At 38.7% G+C, this 22,089-nt stretch overlaps 1 protein-coding gene across 4 annotated transcripts in view; it reads left to right on the top strand.

The window, feature by feature from the left end:
• The window catches only part of MYO1D (myosin ID), a 347,920-nt gene that overhangs the window by 155,153 nt on the left and 170,678 nt on the right, over window positions 1-22,089 (top strand). For all 4 annotated transcript variants that reach the window (XM_081218208.1, XM_081218209.1, XM_081218210.1 and 1 more), the window contains exon 16: window positions 3,467-3,674. In XM_081218208.1, the coding sequence (XP_081074334.1) occupies window positions 3,467-3,674 (208 nt within the window). The remainder of the gene's footprint in view (window positions 1-3,466; window positions 3,675-22,089) is intronic.

The raw sequence follows: 22,089 nt of genomic DNA on the forward strand, positions 1-22,089 counted from the left end.
AACAGTGGGACATAGGGTAGGATGGAAGGTGTGTAGGACATTGGATGAATGTTTTCAGTCCTGGTGGGAGAAAAAGTAATATTTTCTGCAATGACTTTGTCCTTTTAGATTCTGCAGATTTTTTGTAAGCTAGCTTTGAACCTAAATTTCTACTTGTCACTTTCATTTTCATTCTTTTATTGAAAAAGAGAGAGAAGGATTTTAAATGTACTGATAACCTTAAAAGCTGCTAAAGTCTTTCAGGGAGGTAAAACTGGTTGTCAGAAAGCAGATGAATTTAGCTTTTTTTTTTTTTTTTTTTTTTTTGCGGTACGTGGGCCTCTCACTGTTGTGGCCTCTCCGGTTGTGGAGCACAGGCTCCAGACGCGCAGGCTCAGCGGCCATGGCTCACAGACCCAGCCGCTCCACGGCATGTGGGATCTTCCCGGACCAGGGCACGAACCCGTGTCCCCTGCATCGGCAGGTGGACTCTCAACCACTGCGCCACCAGGGAAGCCCGAATTTAGCTTTTTAATTTGCAAGTTCAGGATGCTGGTTTGCTGAAGAACTTGGGGCATGCCCTTGACCGTCAGGAAGAAAGGAAGGGCGCATTACCCCGATGTGTTAGCTGAGCAGTGTGGCAGTAGGATTGCTTCTAGTTTCTGCAACATGCCTAAAACTTTAAACAAATACCATTACTCCCTGTTGACTCTTATTCTATTGATAGTTATACAATGAATTTGGAAGTTTTTAGATTTTATTTCCTTTTTCCACGTGACGTTGCTTAACATTACCTTTCTCTTCATATCAGAACTCTTTGGTTTCTGTTTCTGTCTCTATCTGGCAAGTGACTAGACTTTTAAATGTATTTTCTTCCATTCTTTCATTCAGTAGATATCTCGTTCCTCATTGTATGGTGGACAACATGATAGACACATGGCATATAGTGGGGAACAAAACAAAATTCCTGCCTTCGTGGTACCCATAGACTGACATTCAACAGACAAACACACAAATCAATATGATTACACACTGTGATGAATGGTGTGAGGAAAAGAAACCCATCTGGCTGCCCTAGAGAGGAATAACGGGGGTGAGGGTTGATGGTTGGTGAAGAAAAATCAAAAAAAGACTATGAGGAGTCTCAGCCTTTCAAAGAGTAGATTAAAAAGCATTCCGGGCAATGGGAACAGCATATGCAAAGTCTCCAAGGCAAGAAAGAGGCAACCGCATTACAGGACCCTAAAGAAGGCCAAGGCCACTGGAGTAGAATAATGAAAGCAGGAGAGCAGTAAAAGATAAAAATGATGTGAGGCTTTTTGGAATACTACTCTGGCTGCTAAATATGCAGAATGGATGGAAGAGGAAATGGAAAACAGGTTAGGAGTCTATTGTAGTAAACTTGATGGTGGCTTATATTAGGATTGTAGCAGTAAAGATGAGAATAGTTGAATTTTAAATATATTTTGGAGGTGGAGTCAATAGACTAGATGATGGATGAGAAGGAATGATAGAGAAGAGAAGGGATCAAATATGACTCCCAGGGTTCTGGCTTCAGTAACTGAGGACATTGAGATAGGAAGGACTGAAAGAGGAATTTAAGATACCGTTAGGTCTATATAGGCATTGGATATGTGAGTCTGAAGCTCAGAACTGAGAACTGGGCTTGGGATAATAAATGCATGAGTTGAAAAATAAAGTGGATGGAATAGATGAAGCGATGTGGGAGGTTGTACATAGAGAGAAGAGGGCCTGACATGAGCTCTGGGACACTCCAACATTTGGGGGTCCAGTAATGAGGAGTTGCCAGAAAATGAGATTGAGAAGAGATATCCAGAGAGACAGGAGGAAGCTAGGGAGAGTGTGCTGCTGTGGAAGCTAAGATGGAAATCAGGAAAAGAGGAGAGACATCAAGAAGAAGGGATCGGATGCCCCTTAGATACATAGTATCTTAACCAGAAATGTGTAAAGCCCTAGGAGGAAAACATGAAGACTCCTGAAAGGCACGAAAGTAGACTTGAACTAATGGAATGATATCCCTTGTTCTTGGATAGGACAAGTCAACATCATAGCTAAATTTAATGAATTTAACATGGGAACCCAATAAAAATACCAGAAAGGATTCGTTTGTTTTGTGATTGTTTTTCCCTGGAACTATGCAAATTGATTCTAAAGTTCATATAGAAAAATAAATACATAGGAATATCTAGGAATACCTTTAAAAAGGAAAAGAAGGAGAAAAGACCACCGGATATTAAAATGTACTTATAACATCTGTAATTAGAAATTTGCAGTACTGATCGGGCAGAGGCCCAGACAAAGCAATGAAACAGACCAGAAAGCCCAGAAATGAACTGAAGTACATGTGAAAATTTAGCATATGATAAAATGGCATATTAAATCAGAGGGAGAAAGACAGACGTTTTAGTAAATAATATCGGAAATAGCTTTTTGTCAAAAGTTGGATCTGTATCATATGGATCCATATCAAAATAAACTCCAAATGGATCAGAGATCTAAATGTAAAATATGAAAACATATAAGTACTAGAAGAACCCGTAGGTGAATTACTCTGTAACCTGAATGTGAGGAAAGCCTTTCTCACTATGACTTAAAATTCAGATGCAGTATGTGAAAAACATTACTAAATTTGACTACGTGTATTAAACAACTTTGCCCCAAGGGTGGAGGAAAAGCACTGCAGTAGGCAGCCTTCTAAGCTGGTCCCAGTGATCCCCACCTACTGGTATTCATGCCTGTGTAATCCCCTTCCTGTGAGTGTGGGCTGGCTCTAGTGAATTGCTTCTAGCAAAATGGAATATGTCAAAAGTGATGGGATGTCGCTTGTGAGATTAGGCTACAAAAGGCTGAGACTCTGTGACTACTGTCTTGCTCACGGTCACCCTCATGAAGAAGCTGGTGTGTAGTACACTAACCTATGAGAGGGCCACGTATTGAGGAACTGTTGGCTGCTTGTATGTAGAATTGCAAATGATCTGTGAATTGACCTTATGTGCAGAACTGTGCTTAGTTTTCTTTCAGTGATGATAGTTTATCTGAAGATCTGCTTGATGTCCTTTGAAGCGAGTCATATTGTTCATAAGTGATGTTTTGTTCCTTCCCCAGTCATTTACCAATTCAAAAACCCATGATAGAGGCATCCCTTTCTTGTTTCTGTTTGTAAAGACAATGCTTCCAAGGTTGCCACGTTACAAATAATATTTGCTGCAAGTTTTTGGCAAACAGTTTTTATTAAATTAAGGAATACCCTTCTAATCCTTGTTTAGTGAGTGTTGTATTTTATTGAAGGCTTTTTCTATGACTTTTATCAGGCTAATGAAATTCATCCCTATTCCTAGTTTGCTAAGAAGTTTTTTTTCTTTCTTTCTATGAAGCATCTTGCATTTTATTGGATAGCTTTTCTGCATCTATTGATACCACATGGTTTTTCTCCCTTAATCCGTGCCCTGTTCTTTTTTTCATCCAGGTACAAAATGATCTCTGAATTCACCTGGCCCAACCATGACCTCCCTTCAGACAAAGAGGCTGTCAAGAAACTGATTAAACATTGTGGCTTTCAGGATGATGTAGCTTATGGGAAGACCAAAATTTTCATTCGAACACCCCAAACATTGTTTACCTTGGAAGAGCTCCGTGCCCAGATGCTCGTAAGGATTGTCCTCTTTCTACAAAAGGTAATTTAATATTTTATATATAAGGATAAGGCCTTACTTTTATGTTCTTAAAGATGAGTTGAATGTTTTCTTTGATTCAAGAAATGTTCACGATGGTATATTTTTTGCATCTATGCATATCATAAGAGTGTTTTCCGTTGCCTCCACACATGGAAAACTTACTGCGCTGCGTGAACTCAAAATTATTTTATCCTCAAAACTCTGAAGCAATTTTGTCTTCTGGTATTTAGAATCAGAGAGATGTCTGAAGCAGTCTGGTTTTTGTCTCTTGCAGTTAACTGAGTTGTTTCCCTCAGCTTAACTGCTTAAAGGACTTTTTCTATCTTATAATTTAAAAGCTTGGCCAGCCTTTATGAGACCACCTCCCTCACCCATCACGACCCACCGCCAGCACTTGCCAGGGTGTGTGGTGCTGACTCAGCGGTCCTCGTGAGACCATGGTACCTGTCATCACTGATCTGTGCAGGGCCCCTTCTCATTTCATTCAATCACTCAGGTATTTCTTTTTATCCCTCTTACCCATTTCCATACCTTCTGATTGAACCATTTTAATGTAAAAAAGTTATATATGCATAGACAAAGAAATCGTATTCCTCTAGGAGAATGTCCTTGGGGTATCCATCAGGGGAAAGGTGGCTGGGTCATTGGGTATATGTAGACCACCTAATTGGCGTAAGTAGTGCCAGGCTCCTCTCCAGAATGTCTGCCAGTTTGCACATCACCAGTTTGTATGTAGAGGTTACTATGTGCCCACATCCTTAGCAGTATCATCCAGGTACCTAAATTGCCAGACTAGTAAGTATAATGATATCTCATTGTTGTTTTACTTCCTATTTCTCTGATTACCATTGAATTTGAGCATCTCATTAAATCCTTGTTTGCTTTTTGGGGTTTCCTATAAACTGCCTGTTCATATCTTTTATCCATTTTTCTACTGTAATTGGTATCATTTTCTTGTTGATTAGCAGGAATTCCTTGACTATTTTAGACATTAACCTCTTATTCACTTTAAATATTATAAATATATTCTCCTATTCTGTCGGCATTCTAATGAACTTTCTAATGTGCTTTGTTGAAGAGAATCCTTAGTTTTGACATCCAATTCTTTGATTCTTTTTTTTTTTTGGCCTTATATTTTGTGCCTTGGAATTTTATTTAAGAGGGCTTTCCTTGTATCTAGGTCACAAAGGTACTATCCTATGTTTTCTTCTATGAACTATATAGTTTTACCTTTCACATTTAGGTCTTTAATCCATTCAGAATCCATCTATGTATGTGGTTCTCTCTAGGAATCCAGTTTCACTTTCTTCTATATGGTGAGCAAGTTTTCTCAATACCATCTAAATACTAAATAATCTGTTCTTTCCCTATTGATTTGTGGTGCCACTTTTATTATGTATGAAGTTTTTATATATATATATATATATACATATACGTATATATGTATTCTGTTTCTGAGCGCTCTATCCTGTTCCATTTTTGTATCTGCCCCTTTTCATACTAATGCCACACAGTTTTTATTGTAGTATGTTTTAGTATATGGTAGGATGAGTCCATCTTCTCTACTCTTCTTTACTGAGGTTGATTATTCTATACATAGACCTTTATTCTAATATAAATTTTAATTTATATTAGAATATATATAAATTTTCATCTGTGTTTATTGAGTTCATTAAATTCAACAATACTTTTTATTAGGATTGCATTGAATTTATAGGTTAATTTGAAAGGATTAACATTTTTATAATATTAAATCATCTTAAGAGTATTGAATAGGCTTATATAAATCATTTTATTGACTTTTAGACTTAGAGAGGTCTTATGAAGTCATAGTTAATTCCTAGATATTTTATTGTTTCTGTAGCTGCTGTGCTTTTATTATTGTGTTTTTATTATATTTTCTATGTGTCAATGTTGGTATAGAGAAGTAATATTGGTTTATGTTGGTTTAACTGTATCCAGAATGAAACATTTCTTGATTCATATTTGTTGATTCTATCAGTTTTTCTGGGTAAAAGATTATATCATGTGCAGATTATAAAAGTTCCCTTCCAATTGCCAAGATGTTTCTGAGTGTTGGTCTCGTTCATTTATTTTTCCTAGAACTCAGGAAAACTTTTGGAGTGGACTACTAAATTCTGTTTCATCTTAGAACAGTTTCCTTCTATTAATTGTTTTTTTTAATACTGTTTTTACTCCGTTCTGTTTTCTTTCTCAAGACAGCTTGTAAATTTGCAAGGTGAATCTCTGTTTTTTGTCTGCCATAGTAAGTTATTTTCATGCATCTGTTCTTCTGTATACTCAAATCCTTACTTTTGATCTTCCCTACTTACCAGTGGGATTTTTTGTTGTTGCAGATCTGATACTTTGTCTTTCTTCTTCATACCTATCCAAGACATTGACCAGACTCAGGGCTTGGCCTCTCAGTTTGGTTGGGACAGTCCGGTTTCTGACTGTGGTCTGTTGTAAATATTAGTAGGAAACCTTTCACTCTTAAAGTGTCCCAGCATGGGTAACAAACGATACAGTAGTCACCCTGCCGTGAACTCACTTTCTTTCCACTTGTTGGCTGGTAGAATCCTCTTCTTAAATCTACATCGGCATTTTGTTTACTTCTTTCACAATTGTCAGTGTCCCACAGACTTTCACCTATTGCAGCTCTGTCAGCCAAAGATGGGGCCCACCCTGTCCCTCCCCACCCCAGGGCCCAGCTCTTACAGAAAAGGTTGAATTCCAGATATACACGCCTACTAGGACTCGTCCTTTCTCAGTCCTCTCTACAGCACCTCTGCTTGCTTTCTGGTGAAAAATTACAATTTCTACCTAGAAAAGAGAGATTCTATAAGACAAGGGATGGCTGCTGCAAAAACTATCACCTGCGCCCTGGAGGGAAAGCTATCCAGTCTTCTCTGTGGTGTAGATCTTGCGTTTCTTAACCATAAGGCAGTGAGTAGGAGATGACCTCCCTCTAAATTCTCAGGCAGACCATCCTAGAGTACGATGTACATGATCTACTGATTATGTTCTTCCAACCAACTCCACAGGCCATAAAATTAGTGAGAATTTCAGTTTCTGGGATGAGGTCATCGGTCACCTAACTTTCCATGTGACGTGTTTTCACTGTTTCTGTTTCCTTATGGGAATGTAGTGTGACGCTGTAGTAGCAGCATCAGGAGACGCTAATTTAAACAAGACTCCCCAACAATTGATTCTTTTAATTTCCTTTTTAAATAAAAATGAGCTTTGTCTTTTTTATTATATAATTAAAGTGCGCTCATTGTAAAAACAGATTCAAACCGTAATGAAAAGTATAAGGAAATCCACGGGAAACCACCTAAAATCCCACCATCCAAAGGTAACACACCAAGTGTGTGAATTTTTTCCATTCTTCTCAGTAAGAAATGCTACCTTGTTTCTACTATTTCATTTTTTATTTTCATGACTACTAGCAAGGGTGTGTTTACTGGCTTTTTGGATTGCTTCCTTTGTTAACTCATTTTTATCAGTGGCCCATTTTTCTGTGGGATTGTTTGCCTTTTTCTTAGGAATTCTGGGAGCTATTATCTTTATGTGTTGCAACTATTTTTCCCAAGCTGTCACTTGTCATTTGATTCTGTTCATGGTATACTCTTTGATGTGAAATTTTTTCACTGAATGTAATGAAATATATCTTTTTCTTTGTAGTTTTTGAGTTTCTTCCAGAAAAAAATTATAGATCTGGGATTTCGTTTTGTACATGGTGTGATGTAAGGGTCCAACTCTATTTTGTTCCAGTTATTCAATTCCATTTATTTAAAAAATTCCTCTCTTTTTTCCACTAAATTGAAATTCCACCTTTGTCTAATATTAAATGCCCATATATGCTTGAATCTATTTCAGGACTCACTATTTTGTTGCATGGTCAATTCCTATGCCAGAATCATACTGTGTTTATTATAGTACATCTTAATAGGTTTTAACATGTGAGAACGTGGCTTTCAGTACCTGTTCTGTGCCTTAGTAGAGATTCAATGTCAAGTTGGAAGAATCAGTGATGTTGCCTAAAACCAGAACCTCCAAAATTAATTGTTCTTAAGGGAATAAACTATATAACCACAAAGATTGCAGAGGAGATACAAACTATGTTGCTTTCTGATTCATAAAAAAATTCTAGTTCTCTACTGTCACCATCTAAACCATTAACCACTTGGTGTCAAGAATTATGGATAATCCGTGTAGTGCATCTTGTTTCTCGTCATATGCTTGACATTTTAGAGGATTTTTGAAATTGCTAGAAATACCTTTTTTTAAGAAATAACCCTCTAGATTTCAAAGAATTGTATTGGTTTTATAGTACATAAGTAATAGCAATACAAGTTCATGTAGAAACGTGAAAAATATAAATCCTTTTATAGTTTTAAAATGTAATTTTATTTTATATTATACATAAATTTAAATCATAACATACCATTGTATAATATTTTTTGTTATAACTTTACACATGTAAACACTTATTTTCGTATTTATAATAACTGACTTAGTCCTTAATATGATTTACTAGAGTTTCCTCAATCTATCTGCGATTACTGGATGTTTGGGTACTTCCAGTGATACATTCTTACAGGTCCCATTGTAGGGCACATCTCTGTTTACTTAGAGTCGTGCCTGACACCAAGTTCAATAATGATACCTGTTGTTATTACTACTGCTACTGCTATTACTACTATTAAGTATTTGTAAACATCCTCAATTATTTTCTTGGAATAAACTCAGAGACACAAAATTGTTGGGTTAAAAGATGCGTACTTTTAAGGTTTTCTATACCTGTTATCAAATGGCTTCCAGAAAGATTGTGCCGGTGTATGGTCGCACCAACTAATGAGTGAAAGAGCTTGCCTCACTGAAGCACTGGATATTTTCATTCTTACAAATACCCTTTCTGGATGACCTAAAGTCTGAATGTTTTGCCTGAATACAGGCATACCTGCAGGTTCGGTTCCAGATCACCACAAATAAAGCGAATATTGCAATAAAGTAAATTACATTAACTTTTGGTATCCCAGCGCACGTACAAGTTATGTTCACATAATACTACAGTCTGCTAAGTATGCAGTAAAGTTATATGTAAAAAGAATGTACATACCTTAATTTAAAAACACTTTTATTGCTAAAAAGTGCTAACCATCATCTGAGCCTTCAGCGAGTCATAATCTTTTTGCAGTAGTATCATCAAAGATCACTGATCACAGATCACCGTAACACATATAATAATAATGAGAAGGTCATCTGCAAACAGTGACAGTCTTACTTCTTCTTCTCCAATTTGGATTCCGTTTATTTCTTTTTCTTCTCTGATTGCCATGACTAAAACTTCCAAAACTATATTGAATAATAGTGGTGAGAGTGGGCAACCTTGTCTTACTCCTGATCTTAGAGGAAGTGGTTTCAGTTTTTCACCACCGAGAACGATGAGAAAACCATAATTTAGAAAGAGTCATGTACCACAATGTTCACTGCAGTACTATTTACAATAGCCAGGACATGGAAGCAACCTAAATGTCTATCAACAGATGAATAGATAAAGAAGATGTGGCACATATATACAATGGAATATTACTCAGCCATAAAAAGAAACGAAATTGAGTTATTTGTAGTGAGGTGGATGGACCTAGAGTCTGTCATACAGAGTGAAGTGAGTCAGAAAGAGAAAAACACATACCATATGCTAACACATATATATAGAATCTAAAAAAAATGGTTCTGAAGAACCTAGGGGCAGGACAGGAATAAAGACACAGACATAGAGAATGGACTTGAGGACACGGGGAAGGGAAGGGTAAGCTGGGACGAAGTGAGAGAGTGGCATGGACATATATACACTACCAGATGTAAAATAGATAGCTAGTGGGAAGCAGCTGCACAGCACAGGGAGATCAGCTCGGTGCCTTGTGTCCACCTAGAGGGGTGGGATAGGGAGGGTGAGAGGGAGGCTCAAGAGGGAGGGGATATGGGGATGTATGTATATGTATAGCTGATTCATTTTGTTATACAACAGAAACTAACAAACCATTGTAAAGCAATTATACTCCAATACGGATGTTAAAAAATAATGAAAAGTTTCAAAATATTGTGAGAATTACTGAAATGTGACACAGAGACACGAAGTGAGCAAATGCTGTTGGAAAAGTGGCACTGATCGACTTGCTAGATGCAGGGCTGCCACAAACCTTCAATTTGTAAAAAAAAAAAAAAAAAAAAAAAACAAAACCTCTGTGAAGGGCAATAACATGAGGTATGCCTGTATTTAAAAAATCATTTTCTAAGAAGCCCTGGATGTAGTACCACATGTTTGCATCATTAAATTAAAAGAAATGAAGCTGTGTAGCCAGTGGGATTTTTTTTTTTTAAGATCATCTTCTCTTCCTTTCATAATACGCAATTGCTTCACTTCCCCACACACCCTCTACACTGGAGCTTGTGTGTGTTCTTTACATCACATTTGAATGAGAAATCAAATAAGGTGGAATTTCTAGACAGCACTGAAGAAACTACAGTTTTCAGAATTACAGCTTTAATCAAGGAGGTGCCGAGACATCAGTAGTCAGTTCAGCAGCAAACACATGGGGCTGTCGACATGTGTAATGATTGTTTTAAGTGTGTTGTGCAGCAGAGCTGTCCAAGCTGATTTCCTTTTAGTTTTTTTCCATCTTCATCCTGTACCTTCCTGATCTGGTGTTTCCTGTCATCCATCTTCTATACGTTGTATTCATTAATTCCCAGAAAATAAGATACTTACTTGTTGTGTGGTTGGGGAAATCTGAAAGAAGACAGTAGTTTTCACTGTTAACTGGTAGTTAACCGTTAACTGATTTTTAATGAAAATATCTCACCAAATGCGTTACAAAGCATCACGGTTCTCTAATATTCTGTACTCACTTAGTTTTAAATATTTTGCTCTCTCAGAAAAGGAGTGGGGGAACTTCCCTCATTGTCCAGCAGTTAAGACTCTGCACTCCCAATGCAGGGGACCTCGGTTCAATCCCTCGTCAGGGAACTGGATCCCACATGCCACAACTAAAGATCCTGCATGCTGCAACTAAAAAAAGATCCCACGTGCCGCAACTAAGACCTGGCACAGCCAAATAAATAAATATTAAAAAGAGAGAGAGAGCTTATTAAAAAAAAAGAAAGAAAAGAAAAAGAGTAGGGTACAGAACCCCTCAAGAAACTCCCTTATTTTTTTGGTGCATGAATAGTTTTAAATGTATGTTCTCATCCTAGGGTATCATAGGACAAGATCAAAATCATCATATAAGGTGATATTAAAAATAGATTCTCAGGCTTCCCTGGTGGTGCAGTGGTTGAGAGTCCGCCTGCCGATGCAGGGGACACGGGTTCGTGCCCCGGTCCGGGAGGATCCCACATGCTGCGGAGCGGCTGGGCCTGTGAGCCATGGCCGCTGAGCCTGCGCGTCTGGAGCCTGTGCTCCACAACAGGAGAGGCCACAACAGCGAGAGGCCCACGTACTGCAAAAAAAAAAAAAAAAAAAAGGATTCTCAAAGGGAGATAGAAAAGTACTGGGAGACTTCACCGTTTGTGTGGCCATTACCAACAAATACGGAATGAGGTGATGGATTTTGAAGAGTGGCTTTCTTGACCCACCTATAAGACAAGTAGATGCTTTTGTGAATTGTGTCTTCTTTTGGGGGAATTGGCCCTTTCTTAAAGGGCATCTATAGTCGATTATAGACAGACATCTTAATTGGTCACTATGTTATGTATTTGGGCCAATTCAGATCACACAGCTTTGATCCTAGCTCTAGGAATAGATTTATCCTTTCCAGTGTGCCATGTTGTAGTTAAGAGGCCAAGGCCCCTCCTCTGTCACGTACTGAAGGCTACTAAACATAGATATTCTTTCTTAAAATAATATCTTCAGGCTCTAATCATTTTTCTTCAAGCATTTTGTGGTCACCCTGAGATCACAATTATAACTCCCGAATTCACCAGCAGCAAGAGCTGCCAGCCCTTTGAAAATATAAATTATGGTAGCCGCTGACCTGCTCCACACTCCATGCCACGAGTTTTTGTGGGTTTTATTTCAATCCTAAACATGGCTCACAGCTTGTAGCACCCATGACACATGAGCTGTGGGGTCCATAGTCAAGCTCGAATCTGAAAACAGTTGTCAATCTTCTATTATAGTCATGTGAAATTACAGACATGTTTATATGGGAAATACAAGAGTTTCACGCTATCAATATTCAGATCAGTCAGCCTCCTGGATCACTTGGCTCCCAGAATTTTATTTTTGCTTGTCTGGTGTCTGCCTGAAAGGATAGTAGTGGCTTGATTATTAGGTCATAAGAAAATTGGTGCAATCTCAAAGGCAGGACAGGGAAGAACAAAGGAATGAGTGGAGGAGAAAGTGTGGAAAAGATGTGAATGAGAAAAAAAGGTGATGTAATGCTGAGAAAGGAGGAAAAGACATCAAGTTAGTGAAATAAAATACTCAAAATGTAGGCTAAAATGATATGTGATTGTCATTTCTAATTTTATGTGGAATTCAAGATGGAACTGTAGAGGGCTTCCCTGGTGTCACAGTGGTTGAGAATCCGCCTGCCAATGCAGGGGACACGGGTTCAAGCCCTGGTCCAGGAAGATCCCACGTGCCGCAGAGCAGCTAAGCCCGTGCACCACAACTACTGAGCCCACATGCTGCAACTACTGAAGTCCGTGTGCCACAACTCCTGAGCCCACGTGCTGCAACTACTGAAGCCTGTGCGCTCTAGGGCCCGCATGCTGCAACTACTGAGCACGTGTGCTGCAACTGCTCAAGCCAGCGCACCTAAAGCACTGAAGCCCATGTGCTCTAGGGCCCGCATGCTGCAACTACTGAGCCCACGTGCTGCAACTACTGAAGCCTGCACGCCGAGAGCCCGTGCTGCGCAACAAGAGAAGCCACCACAATAAGAAGCCTGCTCACTGCAATGAAGAGCAGCCCCTGCTCTCCACAACTAGAAAAAGCCCGTGTGCAGCTACGAAGACCCAGCGTAGCCAAAAATAAATAAGTAAATATTTTTAAAAATTAAAAAAAAAGGCGGCTCATGTATCACAAGAACTTCCCTGATTGTTTTTTCCCAATTAATAATATTATTTTTATGTTCTTGTATTTATTTTGTTAAATTCGCATTTTTCATTCTTTTTTAAATTAATTTTTATTGGAGTATAGTTGCTTTACAATGTTGTGTTTCTACTGTGCAGCAAAATGAATCAGTTATACATATACATATATCCCCTCTTTTTTGGATTTCCATCCCATTTAGGTCACCAGCACTTTACATTCTTATTGTTGGGTTATATTATAGTCCCAATCACAAGAAGGATCTTGTGAAGAGTTAAGAGTGGCTCAGAAAAGCACAAACGTATAATGAAAATAGCAAATTCTGAAACTGAGAATAATATCATCACTATTAATTGTAAGTAATCGCAAAGGTTAACATAGGTCTGAGTATAATAATTTCGTAAACCAACCAGAGAAAAAGTGTGGATAGAATCATTATCTGAAAATTAGATTGTACTGGTGTAGTTATTCATTTGCCCCTGTTCCCTGCTGTATTGTTTATTGTGAAACTTTGTCAAGTAGTAGCATGAAGCTATGGGGCTTTCACATTATTTTCAAACAAAGCTCACCAGCTTCTTTGTGAAACCAGTCAAGTGTTTTCTTTCTCAGACTAAAAGCAAAATAATTATCTCTCATATGAAATTGATTACTTTTGCCCTTAAATTTTAAAAAAAAAGCTACTAATATAGTAGCTAATCTTTACTGAGTGGCAGGCACTATTCTGAGCACTTTACATATATTAACTAAATCTTTATAAGAACTCTGTGAAGGAGTGTCTATCAGTATTTTTCATCTAATAGGAAAGGGAACTTAAGCCACTTGAATAGCTGAGTGCCTTGCTGGAGGTCACACCAATAGTGGACCCCACAGCTGGGATTTGAACCCAGTGGTGCAGCCTTCTGCACACTTTTAACCACTATTCACTTATACCACAGTAGCATCATTCAGTGTGCACTCCTTGTAGGAAAAACAGGTATGACTCACACTATTGAAGAAAAGTTTATAAAACCAGCCACAGAAATGATGATGGCATCATGCTCAGAGAGAAAGAAGGTGATTTGGCCCTAGTGATGTCTGAGTCATTGACTACTGAGTATGTGAACTAAGATATATCTTTACTACAATTGGAAGGAAACCCTGATGTTTCCTGTATGAATCAGCTCTTGACATAGGTACGGTAATGAAAAGTGATCAGTGACTCTTTTACTGAGAATACATACTCCAGGAGAAGAGTTTTACTTGTTGTGGTAGAAGTTACTTTCGAGCCAGGCGTGGGTTGGGAAAGGTGTGTCTGGATGACTGTGGACAAAGCATAAGCTGAATTACAGGAAGGGTGGGGGAGGCATGGCTCTGTGACAAGAGAGGTTGCCCCCAGTGCCAGTCCACTCACTGCTTTATTCATGGGCACTATTTATGGTCAAAAATATGCTGCTTGACCTTGGCTAGTGTTGAAAGAAATAAAGAAAAATGTGCCTTTGGTCAAGTGACCACCATTGACATTTTGTCTTTTCAGTAGGAGGTGAGAAGAAACAGATAGCTAATGTCCTTTCCAACACTGTGATGTGTGGCCGGGTGGGAGAAGGGCACTCATTGTATTTTAAATGAGTAATAAACATGAATTTGTCCATTCATTACTGAATAGGGATACACAACGAACAAGACAGGGCTCCATCCAGAGGAAGCTGACAACCGAGTCAGAAGGGAGATGTGTTAGCTCTCAACCAGTGCAGTAGAGTAATTGTGACACTGTTGAGTAGGTAATGACTGCCAGGTGGGCTCAGAGAAGAGTCACCCACCTGAGCTGGGAGAGAAGGCTTTTTGGAAGGAGGAGAGATGCCAAAAAGTTGGAGAACAACTCTGTTAGGTTCACATTTTACTTGAAAGTCCATTGTAAGGAGGACAGATCTTAATCTCTATTTCATAAACCATTTATACAGGTTGAGTTCGTTGGAGCTGGGTCATTGATGTAATAGCAGGTTAATTGTCCCTAAGGTTAGTGGGTCAACTAAACTTGCTGTGACAAAAACAGGGAACAAAGTTGTCTACAAAAATATCAAACAAACTTTGTTTTCCATAATAAATGTATACTAGTCTTAGTCCTTGGAATTACTGAAACTGCCCTTTCAATGTTACAGGAGAGTCCTTTGCCCTCCTTAGAAATTAGGGCAATTAGGAAGCAAATATACATGGCAGCCATGCAACTCATGATGACAGAATTAAATTTAGCTGCATTTTATCACAAGCTTATAAATATTTACTAACCTCTCCCCTGTTTATCTAACAAGAGGTAAAGAGCTAGCTCTGGATTTGTCTTCTCAAAGCACCTGGGTCAACAATTTCCATTCTGTCATGGCTCCTCATTAATAACTGCTAGGAAAGGCTGGCAGCCTCTGATTTGATTGGGGGTTTTTTTGTTTGTTTGTTTTGGGTTGTGGCTTACAATATTCCGTTTCCACACTATCCTGTACAAAGTCTCTGCAACTTGAGAGAAGGGGTGCAGAGGCACGAGCGTATTTGGAGAACTTAATAGTTTGGGGCATAGTTCAAAGGACCTCTGAGACATCCGAGTCATGATGACCAGCATATTGGATGTATGAGTCAGGGAAGCAGAGGAAGTAACAAATCTCAAGTAAGAAGGAATGATCAGCAGTGTCAAACATAGAATCATCCAACAAAATAAAGGACTGAAAGTGCCCACTTAATCTGGCAATTGGGAGGTCACTGGTTTATTAATAACCAGCATGTTAAAGATGATCAGGATGAAAGGCAGAGTACAGGAAGAGAAGAAAAACACACCAAGTACTAGAATCCTCCAGGAAGAAAGTATGTTGAACATTTATTGGTAAATCATGGTAATATGGTAATAAACATAGGGTATGGGAAAGTATTTATGTTCTTAATGAAGAAGTCAAGGAGTATTTATCATCTACAAGACATTTAATAAATGATTATTGAATGTTGACGCCTTACCCCTACATGTATTACTAAGCAGTGCTAATAAAATAACATTATTCAGTACAAGTCATTGATTCTTATTGTTGTGAAGAAAATTTCTGTTGATTTATAATGTAAGCCAATAACTGATGCCATTAGTGTTTACATATTGACCAATGCAAAGCCCTTTTAGAACAATAAAAATGCTTCAGCAAAAATTTAACATTAGAACGACAGAGCATCCTTTCTTCTCTCTCTCTCTCTCTCTTTCTTTCTCTCTCTTTATTTTTCCCTACCCCCCTCCCCACCCTTTTCCTCCTCCCACCCAACTGAGGAATAAAAAAGATAAAAGCATATTTGGAAAACAATGATGACATGTCAAAAATAATTTGTTTCTTATTTACCTCCTCTCAGATACTGCCAATAAGAAGCCACTGCCACCCCTTCCCCAGCCTGTTCCCCTGTAGGTTGGAAGCAGATGATTTGCTCTCCTGAAAGAGCAGCAAATCCGTTGCCCGGGTGATATCTCATTACTAAGGCAACCAATTTGGTGCATCAGTGTGAATCCCAATTTTAAAATGTAATTATGCCAAGATATGTACATATGCTTGAGATTTGCTTAAAAGAAATCTGTTCTCCTTTGGAAGGAAAACATTTCCTATGTTAGTTGAAAGAAAGGGGGAAATACTTCTTTTATTCTTTGCTAGTTAAATACACCTTTCAACTGATCTCCCACCATGCTTAGTGAAAGAGCTTGCACTGGTTCTCTCTCACCACTTTTTTTTTCTAACTTGAGATCTTCCCTTTCCAGGACACTTCTCTCTTGAGACCTGTCACTCATAACCCAGCAGCTGTTGTCACCATGATAACATTTTCTGGCCCCTATAGGTGGCGGAAGGAAAAAAAAAAGAGTGGCTCCATTTTCATTGCACTTCTCTTTTTAATTGCTGGGAACTCAAGAGATTGACTCTTTGTAAGGAATTAATTAGTGAAGGGGAAGTGATTCAGTGAATAGGTGTTTACATTAAATTTAAAACTTGTGAACAATTCAGTGAGGATTGCCATCCCAGACTCAAATGAAAGATCTTATAGATAGGAGGTGTACACCAAAAGCTTGGCTGGAGGAAGACAGCCAAGCCAAACAAAATACCATCGAATCACTGCTGAGCAATTAATTTTTCTTCCTCCTCGACAAAAATTATTGTTTAAAAATTAAAAGCATATTTGGATGCAGGGAATATTTAATTACCAATCTTATTAAATAATGAAACCCATGCAACTCATTAAGTTTCCCATTTGCTGAAGCTTCCAGGAAGCTCAGGGTTCAGATTTGTACTCAGATCCAGGAACCATTCTTAGCTGGGGTTTCAAGTGTGACTGCTACCCTTTCTACTGAGATCTCCACCCATTGCCTACCTGTCTTTCTTTTATCCTCAGTTGGGTGACTATGTTGTCTATGTAACTTTTTTTAAAAAATTATTTATTTTTTTTATTTTTGGCTGCGTTGGGTCTCCGTTGCTGCACACAGGTTTCTCTAGTTGCAGCGAGCGGGGGCTACTCTTCATTGTGGTGCGTGGGCTTCTCATTGCAGTGGCTTTTCTTGTTGCAGAGCACAGGCTCTAGGCGCATGGGCTTCAGTAGTTGTAGCACACGGGCTCAGTAGTTGTGGCTCGCGGGCTCTAGAGCGCAGGCTCAGTAGTTGTGGCGCATGGGCTTAGTTGCTCCGCAATGTGTGGGATCCTCCCAGACCAGGGCTCGAACCCATGTCCCCTTCATCGGCAGGCGGATTCTTAATCACCGCGCCACCAGGGAAGCCCGCTTGTCTATGTACCTTTTATGTAAGTTTCCTCCGATCTTTTGGAAGTAATTGGGTGACACATATTAAAGGCAACAGTGAAAATATCATAATGGGTATTCACTACCTTGTGGCAATGCTGATATTTCACGTAAAATATCACCCCCCAAAAAATATGATTTTCAAAACTGCCTTTTTAAAAAGGCCTTTCTGAAGTACATGATTTTGCCACATATTTCATTAAGCCAAGACACTTTATGGGTGACAAAATATATCCTCATATCCTATTAGGTATATAAAAGAATATATGTGGTTTAAGTGTGTAAGGGCTATGGTGTTGAGGTTTACTTTAGTCTTTTTCTTGCTATAGCACCAAGAAATCTAAGTGTGTCAGAAATTGCTTATATCTTTGTCATGGCACATTTAAACACATTCTGCTTGGACTATTAAGTTTTGCTAACCAAAAAAAAAAAAAGTTTATGAAATATTCAACATGTTCTGGGAAATGTATCATTATTTATTGCATATATTTAGAGCATTCAGTTTCTCTTTATGGGGAGACGTATAGTGGCTTTAAACTCGATCTTTTTCATTTCAGCACATGCACAGTATAAATACCTTTAACGTACAAAAGGCCCTTCCAAAGAAATGAAATAAATACCTCACTAGAAAACTGAGGAAAACTATAGACAATCAGTCCACCAAAAAAAAAAAAAAAATGGCCAGCAACTATATTTTCACCTGTCAAATACTCAGGGTTTTTGGTTTTTTTTCTTTTAATCCTACACAGTGGTGTTGATGATATGTTTACTACTGGCATGAGAGTAAATTGATGAGAACTTTCTGGACAGTAGTTTAGCAGTGTGTTTCCAAAAACTCTAAAAGTTGGGTTTGCCTCTGATCTAGCAATTATACTTGTAGAAATTTATACTAAGAAAATTCATGTAAAAATCCAGTTGTAAGAATTTTCTCTTCAGTATTTCTAATGAAAGTGGAAAATAATGGAGAAAAATGTTAAGAAGTGAATCATATAAATTGTGGTATAGCCCTACAATAGAAAACTAAGCAGCCATTAACAGTGACAATATAAAGAAATTTAATAACATCAAGTGCTCATGATAAATGTTAAGTGAGAATATATGTTACAAAACAGGATGTTCAGTATGATGCCTTTTTAACCACACTGTTAATTCTAGACATACCTACACCTGCATGCATGTGCATGCGTGCGTGCATGTGTGCACGCGTGCGTGCATGTGTGCACGCACACACACACCCATTATATAGACTGAGGAGGAGTCATTCCTTTGGGGGGGTTTTATTTATAACTAAAGAAAATTTAGGACTATTTATTTATATTCAGTATTTTTTGTCAGACAGTCTTACTGAATATGTGCTGGGTAGCCTCGCAAGAAGAGAAGGGAACTAGAGAATACCTGTCAGCTGCTGAGTTAAAGCCAAAGCTACATTAATTACAGTATCTTCTCAGTCATCCTTGACCTATGAGCCTGAATAGCTAGTTGATCTATCCAAGAGCTGGTTCCTTATACATTCATTGGAACCTGATTTTTGTTAATTTGAGAACTAGTATTTAATACTTGTATATTTCAATTGGATAGAATTTCCCAGACTAGGGGTGTTTTTCCCCCTCTTCCCTCTCATTCCAGTAATAGAGGAATTAGATTCTTCTCACAGGCCCAGTAGAAAGAAAGGAACAATACACAGTAGAGTCTATGAGCTCTTTCTCAGTCTCTTTGGCTCCAGGACAGATGTACCAGGTCACATTTTCCTCGGTCACTTGATAAAAAGCAGTGACACTAAGGTGTTGACTTGTGTCAAGGAAAAAAAAAAAGGAAGAAAGTAAAAAGGCAAAGGGGGAATTTTTCATGAAAAATCCTGTAACTGGAATGAACAGGGAATTAGGAACTTAATTTAGAGTATCCATATTTAAGATGAAGATTTTTACGTTTTTAGTGAAAGAAATTCTTTTAACGTAAACGAAACATTCACTGAAAACCAGACTTTTCATGCCTCATGTTCCTCACTGGCAAACTGGCAGTAGTTTGCCAAGCAGATGCTCATTCATGCTAGACTGCTCTAGAACCATCAAGCAGTCACCACAGATTTTGAAATTCCATTAAGACTTGAGAACTGCATGGCAGCTGCCTGTGTTACTTCCTTGAATGTTTCATCATTTGCTTGGCTCAGCTGCCCTGTTGTGTAACAGGATGAGTTGTCTGTTTCTCTTAAGTGAGCTCTTAAACCCTAAGGTTACTTGGTTGTAAAACATTCCGTGCGGCCTTTTTCACAGATAAGTAAATCTTTTAAACCTGTAATAAAAGATCTTTAGTGTATTCAAGCCAATAAGTATCCATTCATTCAACAAATGTGTTTATTGCCAGGCACTCTTTGGAGATACCCAGATGAATATAATAGAAATAGTCCTTGTCCTCATGCAGCATACATTCTAATTGAGGAGTAAGACAAAAAACTTAGTCAACAAATAATTATAAATTATGTAACAGTTATGAAGGAAAGGAAGGCCTGAGTTGGGGCAGTCATTCAGAGGACAAGGGAAATAGGCTGGTCAGGGAAGACCTCTCTCAGGAGGTGACATTAAAGTGAGACCAAAAAATTGAGAACGAGCTGACTCTAGGAAAAGTCCAGGGAGAGGAGATGCAAGCAGAGGGAACTACATAAGCAAAAAACTCTGCAGCAAGAGAGGGTGTGAACCTTTGGAAGGCGTTTTCAGCAATATCACTGCCATGTCTGTGCTTCTCTCACTTTTTTTTTTAATACTGGCGCACATGCCTTTCTTCAAGGCTTAGTGCAGCAGAATTTCTGTCTGGGAAGTTTTCAGCTGGAATTTGGGTTTAGGTTTTCTGGAAGGATACCTGGAGGGCAGCTAAGGAAGAGTTCCATGAAATATTGATCACAAGCCAGTTGAGATGAGTGAAAAAGACCAAAAAGAAGGGTAGAGTTTGATGGTCCTAATATATTTCACAGACAGAAAGAGCTGTTTATTGGCAAGTCTAACGCTGATGTTCGTTCTAAAAGCAGTCTGATTATTCTCTAAATTCAAGGTATGGGTGAGCGGACTCTGTATGCAAATGCTGATTTAATATGACTTATATATTAAATCTATAGAATATACCCTTTCACTATAGCTTACGCCTTTTGCAGTCAAGTAATTTTATGTATGTGGGTGGGTGGGAGTGTGGCTATATATATTTATATCCTGATTATTATATATTCCTGATTATTTCCCAGTGGTTTTTTTTTTTTTTTTTTTTTACGGTACGTGGGCCTCTCACTGTTGTGGCCTCTCCTGTTGCGGAGCACAGGCTCCAGACACGCAGGCTCAGCGGCCATGGCTCACGGGCCTAGCCGCTCCGCGGCACGTGGGATCTTCCCGGACCGGGGCATGAACCCGTGTCCCCTGCATCAGCAGGCGGACTCTCAACCACTGCACCACCAGGGAAGCCCCCAGTGGTTTTTTTATACAGCTATTTCAGAGGAGACATCCTCATAGAGATTTCCAGTGTTAACTCTTCTTAATGCCTGACCAGGTAGGATCTGACTTAGATTCATTCCACTCACTTGTTCGATCCAAGTAGAACATTTCTTCTGTCATATTCATCAGCCGTAGCTGGTAACTCATTTGTATTTCAAAGAATCCAGAGCTTTAGTGGGCATTTCACACATCTTTAATTATGGATAATCTACTAGAGTAGACACAAGTTTCCTGCCATTCATGAAGTGATTGTGAAATAAAGGCTCTCTCCTATTTGTGATTGAGACCACTCCTCCACATAGAGCTTATTAACAAAACAAATTCTTTTCATAGGCACATATTTAAAGTTTTTTTCTAAGAGATGTGCAATTTATTTATTTTTATTTATTATTTAAAATTTTTGGCCACACCCCGAGGCATGTGTGTTCCCCGACCAGGAATCAAACCTAGGCCCCCTGCATTGAAAGGCAGAGTCTTAACCACTGAACGGCCAGTGAAGTCCCTAGATACATATTTGATTTTTTTTTTACATCTTTATTGGAGTATAATTGCTTTACAGTGGTGTGTTAGTTTCTGCTGTATAACAAAGTGAATCAGTTATACATATACATATGTCCCCATCTCTCTTCCCTCTTGCCTCTCCCTCCCACCCTCCCTATCCCACCCCTCTAGGTGGTCACAAAGCACCGAGCTGATCTCCCTGTGCTATGCAGCTGCTTGTTTCTCAAAAAATATCATTGTATCACAATGTGTTCAGTTGCAAGGAAGGGAGAAGGGGAGAAAGAGAGAGTAGGAGGGAAGGGGAAAGGAATAGAGGGGAGGGGGGAGAGCGTAAAAAGAAAACTCAATTCAGACGGGCACAGAGTATAACGGGGATTTATTTCATACATCAGGAAGCCTTCTCTTGGGTCATCTTCATTCTCAGTGTGGCTCCCCCTTGTGGGTGCCAGATGGCTGCCAACAGTTACAGAAGCCACGTTACATTATTCAAGGAAATCTCTTCTAGAAGTACTTGGACATTCTCTCTGAAGAGTGAGAAATTTTCTTTCTCAGAAACACCTAGAAAATG

This window comes from Mesoplodon bidens (genome assembly GCF_964165515.1).
Source record: "Mesoplodon bidens genome assembly, chromosome: 19".
Classification (NCBI taxonomy): domain Eukaryota; kingdom Metazoa; phylum Chordata; class Mammalia; order Artiodactyla; family Ziphiidae; genus Mesoplodon; species Mesoplodon bidens.